This window comes from Dacryopinax primogenitus, assembly GCF_000292625.1.
Source record: "Dacryopinax primogenitus strain DJM-731 SS1 chromosome Unknown DACRYscaffold_11, whole genome shotgun sequence".
Classification (NCBI taxonomy): domain Eukaryota; kingdom Fungi; phylum Basidiomycota; class Dacrymycetes; order Dacrymycetales; family Dacrymycetaceae; genus Dacryopinax; species Dacryopinax primogenitus.
In genome coordinates this window covers 566,818-576,896 of record NW_024467208.1, presented here as the reverse complement: position 1 = coordinate 576,896, position 10,079 = coordinate 566,818, and the positions used below count along the sequence as shown (strand labels likewise).

The following is a 10,079-nucleotide window of genomic DNA, read 5'->3' as shown; positions in this document are numbered from 1 at the left end:
CCTAGTCAGGTGATCAGGTCATATGACCAAGGATGAGGTCATATGAGGTCATGCACAGCCATGCACAGCAGGTCACCTGACCATCCAATCCTCCCAGCAGGTTCCAGCACATGCCAAGGTATACCAGCTACTTCCATGTCATAAAGGCTTAGTCATGTCTCTTGACCAACCAATGAGCTGGTGCCCTAACACCAGATTAGTATAGAGTGCAGTTTTCAGTAGCTAGTATAAGTAGTTTCCAGAAACTCCTGTATCTAGCTTATTCTGCCCCTTATTGGTTAGCATTATATGGATCCAATTATTGGTATATTAGCAGACTTGACTTGACTTAGCGGATTCTGACTTGACTTATTGTGACTGGACTGGATGGACACTGAGCTCTGATTATCATGTACTGACTTTTGATAGCTCAGCTACAGGCTGACTCCTGGCATTCCTACCAACTTTCCCCAACTTTCCCCTCTTTCCCTAGTGAGTTCTCACACACCACCCATTGGACCAATATTTTGGACACCTCTTGGGTTGGATCAACACATGGCAGGTATGGAGGTACCACTTGATATCTGTGTGGAGGTTGGGCCACCAAAATCAGAGATGGAGAATACCAGCAACAGTCAGAAAGCCTTTGTGACTGCTGTCATTGTGGGCTTGCTTCAGCAAGGCAAGACATTCAGCAGGAGGGATGTATATTTGGGGGGAGCTGGTGAGGTTGCATGGCACAATTTGCCATTGTGTTGAAAGTACTGGAGGGACTGTTTGACGAGGGCTGCCTGTTGCTGCATGTTCCAGTCTGCAGGTAGCAACAAATTGGTAAGGTATTGGTAATGAAATTCAGTTGTCTAAGTGTTGGGTGGAGGGGGTCCTGGGGATCTCCATTTCAGGCTCAGAGTTGTCAACAGCAGATTGAAGGTAGGCAGGGTACAAGAGTCCCAGGCATTGTTCATGGTCTATGTCAGGTGGGTTTGGAGCATCCAATGAATTCAGGGGACAGTGGGAGAGACCATCTGGGCCAGTATGTTTTTTGGCGGGGATGTGAATGAGATCAAAGTCAAACTGGTGTATCCCACTGACCCCTTTGTTGAGGGCTGCAGCAGGTTGCTGGTCCAGATTATTCAACATCTCTTTGATGCAGGATGCATCCACTTCAATGATAAATTGGGGGGCACCAATAAGGAATACCTGTAGTGCCCGGAGAGCTTGGTATAAGCCATAAAGTTCCAGTTTTGGTTGGGAATATCTAGATTTGACATCATTCCATGCCAAAGATCCAAAGTGGGCCGGTTTTCATTTGCCATGTGCATTGTTCTGGTATAAGACATATCCAACACTGATATTCAAAGAATCCACTGCTAAGATGATTTTGCAGTCACTTTCATAGTTGATGGGACAGAGGAGACCATCCCAGCAGGCATTTGCTTTTAGCTGGTCAAATGCTGCTTGGTGTTTGGGTCCCCAGGTGAATATTGTGCCCTTGCGCTTGAGGTGTTCCAAAGGGCATGCTTTCATAGCAAAATCCTTTATGAATATTCAGAGGATTCCGAGAGTACCCAGGAAGGCTTGAACTTTGGTGAGGGATTTGCACAGTTGCCAATCCTGTATTTTTGTGACTTTGGAAGGCTTGGGTTGTTGGCCCACATAGGTGCAACATTGCCCAGGGATGATGACTTCAGGAGCCGCAATTACCATTTTTGGACCACTGAATGTTCTGCCAGAATGTTCAATGCAGGTTAAGATCCAATTTACAGTTTCCATGTGTTCCCATATGAAACAATGGATGCCAACATTTCAGGAGTGCTGTTTAAAGTCCCCATCAGAGAGTTCATATTGTGTTGGAGGGCCGCAGATGGGGACATCATTGATGAAGGGGATCATATACTCAGGGATCTTGTTGCAGAGTAGGAAAGTGACATCTTCATGCATAATCTGGACACCATTTGTGCCTCCTATCTGATTTTGGGTGCTATGGAGGGAACCTTTGAGTGACTGGAATGTTGTGAGATCCTGACTTTCCAGATGCAGGAGGTGTTGTTTGAAGCCACAAAAGAAGTCAAAAAGTGTGTAGATGGATTGTCTGCCATAGGATTTGACAAGGGGTTCTGAAAGTGGAGGAAGGGCTGAGTCCCAAATTGTTACACCATTCAGTGGTTGCAGATCCAAAATGGGTCAAAGGGATCTGTCTTTCTTCAGGATGCAGAACCAACAGGATCAGTAGGAGGACTGGGAGGGTTCATAAATACCTGCATTTAGTTTGTCCTGCAATGCTTTCAGGACCTTTGGTAACAAAGTGGGGGGCACCGGAATATTCTTCTGTTGCCAGGGTATGTGTTTGATCATCAGAATTTGGACCAGGTCAAAATAATCACTGTGAAATAAACCTATTTCTTGTGAAGGACTGGTCCAGTCTGGTCCCATGCAGCCACCATTTTGCCACACAATTGGGTTGACAGTTTTTGCATAGCAGGGATGGTGACCAGTCATGTCATGGTGTTGGAAGAGGTTGGCATATCATCTGACTGACTGGCATGCCATATTGGGTGCATGATGACTTTTGTGTGTGCTTCCTCCTGCTCAATATCATGACCCCACACTGATTATTGAGTAGAATTATGTTAGTGGACTGGACTGGACTGGTAGCTTACAGTCCTAGGACCATCCAGGACCAGACCATCACAGGACTTGACTGGGACCAACTATTGCCAAAAATCTGGAATCATCCAGGACCGGACCAGACTGGACTGGACTGCTGCCATTCCTAGGTCTAGCAAGGTTACCACACACTAATCCCAAATAATAGATAGAGTGCTGGGGGGTCTACTGTGGTTGCGAGCAGCTCTAACCAGTAGTACTAGTCAATATCCAAGCTACCAGGGCCAGCTGGATTATTGGGGGTCCAAAGGGGGTCATGATGGGGTCCCAGGGGATGATATAAGTTGGTGATAAATAGCTGAAAAGTGTAGCAAGAGTTGTGGATTCAAGGTAAGGGCAGGGTGTTCAGGGGTGTGTAGAAGGGTCTCCAAGATGATAAGATGACTTGGGAACTGCTTGTAGACTAAGGAGTTCAGATCTGAGGGATACAGCATCACTATATTACTGCTTATATACCTTGCAGCTGCTCCCCAGAAGCCCAGGAGTCTAGGTAAATTCTAGGGACTCCTACAAGTGTCAGATAGATGTCCTAGCAACACCCTAAGGCCTCCCAAACCATTCCAATAAATTGGGGAGACTCCTACAAGTGCCATCTTGCATCCCACTACTCCCAGTAGGGGTCTCTAGCACCACTATGTGTTAGGGAACACATTGTTTTGGGGTCTTGCACCCCTTATCACATGTTCTATCCCTGCTTCTCCTTGCTTCCAGGCCTTCTCAAAGTAATCCATGAGGCCTGTGCAGGGTTGCATCATGGGTTGTGGCATGGGTGCTGTGTGGATTTCCACTGCACACAGCTTTATGGCCCTGCATGGGTTCCATGGTCTTCCATGGTGGTTCCTACCACCTCTGGCTTTTCCTACTTCTGTTCCATAGTGTTCCATAATGCCTGTACCCATGCTTACTCCTAGGCAGCTGTTCCTACTAAGACCCATCAGCCTTATGCCATGGGAGTATTTATATGGAGCCTTTAGGGCCTCTTTCTCCTCAGATCTGGTCTCTGAGGATTCTCCACCACTGTAATCCTTTAGGCACCCAATCAATACACTCTATATTGACTCTACTCCCTCCCTATAACACCCTCATTGCCCCCCATCTGTTGCTTCTAGCCCCTGCAGTAGCCTTGTTATTGTGGTGTGCCCTCACACTATGTCTCATCCCAAGTGTCTGGACACAGTAGTCTTGTGGTATCCTCTTCATAATGCCTTGTGTGGCCACTGCCATTGAACTAAGGCAGCTACCAGCAAAGGAAATTCCAGGGGCTTGTTATTCTATTGCTTTTAGGGCAAAATGGCTGGCCAGGGGTGGTAACAGGCAGTGCCATGACAATATCCCTTGGACCTGGCCCCAGAGAAGGCAGACCCCATTCACCACTCCGGAGGCTGAAACGCTCGGTTGTGCAGGTCCGGCTATGTGTTTGTGTACAGAACCGTACGCAATTGCCTTTTTCTCTATGACCCGTCCGCCTACAATCCGCCTATAAATCAAAATATATGGTGGCACGGCTCGTGCTCCCAGCTTCGCCTAGAGCATGTACCTTCTTTGCATGTCAGCCCAATACACGTAGCCCGACAGAACTGAATTTCTGCGGAAGGGCGCGTCATAATTGATACAGTCCATTCTCCCGTGTCTGAATGATGCTGCTCATCTTGCCCGAAATTGCTTCGTAATGTCCTCTTGTTCTATATCAGTCGTATAGGCTGTATCGGATAGTCCTCTGGCGGTTGTAACCGGAAAGCCGGACAGACTTCGGGAAACATGGGTATATATGTTGCTAGAGAAGAGTAGTTATGGTGAAAAAGTGTCTTCTCCGCACAATGTCCACTTTCGAGCCAGATGCGCAAGCAGTACTGAAATCGACAGGAAGCACTGTAGAATCATTTGAAGTTCCGTACCTCGCTCTCGACGATCGAAGGCATGAGTCCTTTTCTGAGGTGCAGAAAGAGGATGAACATGTCATTCCGGACGGGGGGTTGAGAGCCTGGTTGACTGGTGAGTATGTCACATAATGTCTTCATCACGATGCTAAGGACCACCAGTTGCCGGGTCTTCCCTAGTCCTCATGTGTACCTTTGGGTAACCCAGTCATCAATTATACTTCTGCGCTCTGATGACCTCTCTTCTCTAGATACGGAAATAGTTTTGGAGTATTTCAAGCCGCCTATGTCCAAGAGTTCCTTCCCAACCACTCGGCTTCGGAGATCGCATGGATCGGCACCATACAGCTCTTCCTCCTCTTCGGCATGGGTATTCCCTGTGGAATGCTATTCGATGCCCGCAAATTCCATTGGATGACCATTTCTGGCAGCGTGCTCCTGGTTTCCTGTTGCTTCGCACTGAGCGCCGCCCAGCCAGGACAATATTATCAGGTGCGCGCAAGAGTCAGCGCATGCCAGTCGTTTTCTGAGAATGGACCAGTTTTTCCTCGCGCAGGGACTAGGGCAGGGGATCGGAATGGGACTCCTATACCTTCCCGCTGTTGCTGTGCTGTCGCACCACTTTGAGAAACGGCGAGCGTTAGCAAGTGGGTTTGTGTTCATGGGTTCCGGTGTGGGGTGAGTTCATCCAGAACCGCCGTCGCACGCGTACTGACGTGCAGCAGCGGCGTTATCTTCCCCAGTAAGTGGGCATCTATGCTGCCTCATTACTTACCAATGGATGCAGTCTTGATTAACAACGTCTCCCAATCACACGGCTTCGTTACCTCCGTGCGAGCAACAGGCTACGTGCTCCTTGGCGGGCTAGCGCTGGCCAACCTGCTCATGCGTCCTCATTATAACCCCTCGCACAAGGCCGTACCCCGACCAAAAATGAAGAAATTGCTAACAGATCGGCCGTATCTCTTCGGCTCGATCAGTGCGTGCTGCGCCGGGTTTGGAATCTGTGAGCCTTATCCATCCGCTGGAGGATGGAAGATGATGCTGATTCCTTCTGCTAGTCTTCCCATGTCAGTCCTTAGTCAGAGACAGATACGCATGCCTAATAAGCTCCAGTCTTCTATATCCAGCTGTTCTCTATCACCCTCGGTCTGGATCAGAACTTCAGTTTCTACACAGTGAGCTCTCCTCTCAATCCCACAAGTCAGTCGTGAACTCGTCATAGATATCAATAATAAACGCTTCCTCCGCCTTCGGCCGGTCTGTTCCCCCCTCCCCGAATACCTGAACATGCTAACGTCCGTTAGGTTCGTACCCGCCCTCGTCGCAGACCGATTCGGGCCCGTCACCTCCCAAGCCCCGAGCATCATCATTAGCTCCGGCCTCACCTTCGTCCTCCTAGGTATCAAGACTCAGTCGGGGGTGATCGCCTTCTGCATCCTGTACGGGTTCTTTTCCGGGGCGGGTACGTCGTTGCGTGTGAGCATGTTCAGGGACTCACGGTAAGGGCAAGTGGTCAGCATGTTCCCACCCATAGTCGCTCTCATGGCAGATACCATGGCAGAAGTCGGGTAAACCAATCCCTCTCCATTCCTTACAACTACCGCTAATCGCGCACAGGATACGCATGGGCGTGGCATTCTTCGTCTTCTCCCTAGCGTGCCTTACGGGCAACCCGATAGTAGGCGCTCTGATCGGTTACGGACCTTACGATTGGTGGAGAGGGATCGTTTTCTCTGGGGCACGTTCTGCCGCACATTCTCCCGCGTGCGAGTGTGACTTACTTGTGGCAGATATGCCTTGGCTGTTCGGGGGGGTTCACACTCGTGTCTAGGTGGTTCTTGCAGCAGAAGAAAGGGGTCAAGTGGGTGTAGACTATTGGGGCTGAGAGCATGGTTGGAAGGGAAGTGTGTGTGCTAGCAGGGCTGGATGGTTGTCCGCCCACAGTGATCCGAATGAGTATAATAGATATTTACTATGCCCTGTAACCTTGATAATTGTATTGACTACATAGTGATCCACATCTCTTATTCTGTGAGAAGGTCACTTCCAGAATTTCGACTGAATAAAGAAAGCATGTGCAGAACCTCCTGGACCGGCATATTGGTGAGAGTGACAGCAAGAGCCTGCAAAACCGTTTCATCCTCTGCATTTTTGGTGCTTTTGGCGCGGGATTTTGGTGGATCCAGCATGACTTCCAGTTTCTCCAATTCATCCACTCCTATGCCAGCAAAGTTTGCAGTGCTGTGATGTACATGCTGGTGGGTGTGTCAGGCTGACATTCCCATGGTTATTTGGACCCTTGGAGACAGTTGCATGGCACTATGGACCCCCACAATGAGAATGATGGGCCCTGCAATGGGTCTGGCCCCTCTGGATATTTGGCATGCCAACTACTGGTTTCCCCTGCAACAAGATCGACCCACCCAGATATTTGGCATGCCAACCTCTGCCTTGGTGAGGTATCTAGACACCAGGATAGTATTGAGCACAGCCTAGAGTGGCCAGTATAAGTAGTTTCCAGAAACTCCTGTACTTAGCTTATCTGCCCCTTTTCCATTAGCATTTATATGGATCCAATTATTTGTATACTGACAGACTCAACTTAGCATATTCAGCTTGACTTATCATGCTTGACTGGACTGAGACTGACCTCCAATTTACTGACCAACTTCCATACCTGCAACTTTACTGACTTTTCCCCCTCTTTCCCCTGTGAGTTCTTGCACACCTCCTATTGGACCAATATATTGGGACCTCCAATATTTTGGACACCTCTTGGGTTAGATCAGCATGTGCCCAGATTCTCTTTCTTGGCTTCTGGGGTGTAGACTTCTGGGAGTTTTACTAATTTACCTGTCAATGTCATCTGCTTTTTCTTGAGTCATTCCACCTTGGCCATGAGTACCTTGATCTCTTCATCATTCCATTCTACCATGTCATCCTGATTTTCAGCCAGGATGTGTACTACCAAATGATCTACCATTACCTCAAATTTGGAGTCCAAGCCAACATCCTTGATGATTATGTTGTGGAAGGCAATGAGAGGGGTTGATTGCTGTTTGGGCCATTTTTCCGGATGGTCCTTGTAATAGCTGTCTACTTGTTCCTTGAGGTCATGACCTGGCCAATGACAGAGAATAAGTTGGCAGCCAGCAAGGACATGGAAGGGGCCATCTTTCTCAATGAGGCCTTCTTCCAAATACTTGCAGGCCCCAGGGCATGTTGTGATCTTGTCTGTGCAACCTGTAGATGGTCCATCGAAGTGACAAAGTGGGTTTCCACTATTATGTGGGCCATATCCATTTTGATTTGGGTAGTTCTCTGCAGGTACAGGAACCTGATTTGCACCTGTTGCTGGTGTGTTGTTGCCATATGTCTTTCAGGAGGTTTGTCCATAAGAATTTTGTGGAGTGGCCAGTTGGTTCTGCTGGGTAGACTTTTGGTTCTGCATCAAGGTGTATATCTGGGACACCATTCCTTCCAGCTGGGCCATGCATCTGCTGAAGTTGGTGACCTGTGGGTTATATTCTGGTTTAACATTGTCCAGTACTGGCAGAGGTGCTGCTTCCTGTGAATAATTGGGGGATGGAATGCAGACCTTCATAGTGGTATTGCCTAGTGCCCATTCTTCTGTCTCCTTTAATTCAACCATTGTCCAAGGTTCATCCACTGCTCTGTCATATTCCATTCAAGCTGGTCACCATCTTGTCCCAGAGATGGCTTTCATTGGGTAGGAATTTGAGTACACAGAGGAGTGCTTTTTGCAGGTCAAGGATGGAAATTTGGTTATGGGAAATGAGCCAGGTGGTGATCAAGTAAAAGTCCCTGTAGAAATCAGCAAATTCACCTTTGGTTGTAATGTGGTACCTCCATTTCTGAATGAGGTTGTCCATGTCCTGAGTTGCATATTGATGTTCATTATTTGCTGCACCAGGGTAGTACTTCAGTATGTCAGTCTTGAAATCCAGGTATGAATCCTTCTTTGTGGTGTCCATTCTGTCATGGATTTGAGTCCACAATTTGTAGGTGTATTCATCAGTGTAAAATCGGGCCCAGTTGATTCTAGCCAGTCCTTCAGTAATGGCTGGTTCACACAGGCCAAAGAGTTTTTCCAGAGCCAAAAATAATGAGTGATGCCAAGAGGTGTAGGAGAAAAGCGGGGGGCCAAAGTAGACTCCCTGCCTGTAGGCATTGCATATTTGCTTGCCATGAGGAGCCATCAGACTACATCCACTAAATCGGAGGTATTCCTGTTGGAAGAGGACAATGATACTTCTGTGTGGTCCAAAATTGTTGATGTTTTTCTAAGCATGGTCCTTTGGGTGTGCCATTTGTCCCTGAGCTGATCTTGCTGGTTTTTAGTGGAGATAGATACCAGAATGTGGGAAGCCAGTATCAGAAGTCAGAGGAGGAGTTCTCACCTTGGCAGCTCTTAATTGATAAAAGCTGCCTCACATTGGGCTCCAAATATAATCCAACCCAAAAGGTGTCCAAAATATCAGGGGTCCAAATAGGTTGGTCTGATGGGTGGTGTGCAAGAACTCGCTAGGGAAAGAGGGGAGAGGGGGAAAGTCAGTAAGAACATGGGAATCAGGCTGTAGCTGAGCTATTGAAAGTTGGTATGCAATAATTGGAGCTCAGTGTCCATCCAGTCAAGTCATGATAAGTCCAGTCAAATCCACTAAGTCAAGTCCAGTATGCCAGTATACCAATAATTGAATCCATATAACTCTAACAGAAAAGGGGCAGAATAAGCTAGATACAGGAGTTTCTGGAAACTACTTATACTAGCTACTCTAAACCATACTCAATACTAATCTGGTCTCTAGATACCTCTCCAGATGTTGGCATGCCAAATATCCATATGGGTCAATCCTGTTGCAGAGGAAACCTGTAGTTGTCATGCCGAATATCCAGAGAGTCAAGACTTGTTGCTAGGGTGCATTGTCCTGCATAGTGAGGGTCTGTAATGCTGCACAATGGTCTCTAAAGCCCAAAAATGACCATGAGAATACCAGCCTGACACACCCCACCAGAGGTGGGGTTGTTCATCCCCCCCAAACCTTGAATACTGACTCCCCAAGTCAGTGGGGATGCAGGTGATGCAATGCACAGTCAGGAATGTGGTGCGGTACCACTGAATATGTCATGAAGCAAGAGCAGTGTTATCAAGGACCAATTGTGAGGCTCTCCATGGTAAGACATTGGGCCACATATCAGGGTGCTGGTAAAATGGTGGTGTTGACTATTTGGTGAGGGGTGTATCAGAGGGCATTGCTGTGCATTTGTGTTAGGGCAACACAGGCTGACTAAGTCTGCTCACCTAAGAGTGCCAAGAGTCTAAGCAGGCAACAAGGAAGTGGAGTAGACCTGATGACTAAGACCTATCTACAGTATAGGTACCTGTGGATGATCCTAAGAGACCAAGTCTGAAGAGACAGTCCCAGGCAGAGTAGGCCTTATATTTATACCTCTGTGGTGGAACCTGCTAGAACATCTTGCTTACTCAGCCTAGTCAGGTGATCAGGTCATATGACCAAGGATGAGGTCATA

The 10,079-nt window shown here is 47.9% G+C and overlaps 2 protein-coding genes across 2 annotated transcripts; one reads left to right on the top strand and one right to left on the bottom strand.

The window, feature by feature from the left end:
* Positions 1-993: 993 nt before the first annotated feature.
* Positions 994-1,275, bottom strand: DACRYDRAFT_43612 (uncharacterized protein; the record flags this gene model as incomplete). Its single annotated transcript, XM_040774542.1, has 1 exon — positions 994-1,275. A coding segment is annotated over one exon (282 nt), but the record flags the coding sequence as incomplete, so codon positions are not given.
* Positions 1,276-4,463: 3,188 nt separating this feature from the next.
* DACRYDRAFT_116881 (MFS general substrate transporter) lies at positions 4,464-6,506 on the top strand (the record flags this gene model as incomplete). Its single annotated transcript, XM_040770279.1, has 13 exons — positions 4,464-4,638; positions 4,686-4,722; positions 4,775-5,015; positions 5,065-5,201; positions 5,249-5,265; positions 5,311-5,529; positions 5,585-5,593; positions 5,640-5,701; positions 5,749-5,783; positions 5,831-5,988; positions 6,037-6,094; positions 6,144-6,264; positions 6,317-6,506. 13 exons carry the CDS (start codon positions 4,464-4,466, stop codon positions 6,395-6,397), a joined length of 1,350 nt encoding a protein of 449 aa, XP_040627944.1. The 3' UTR covers positions 6,398-6,506.
* Between the last annotated feature and the right edge of the window lie 3,573 nt (positions 6,507-10,079).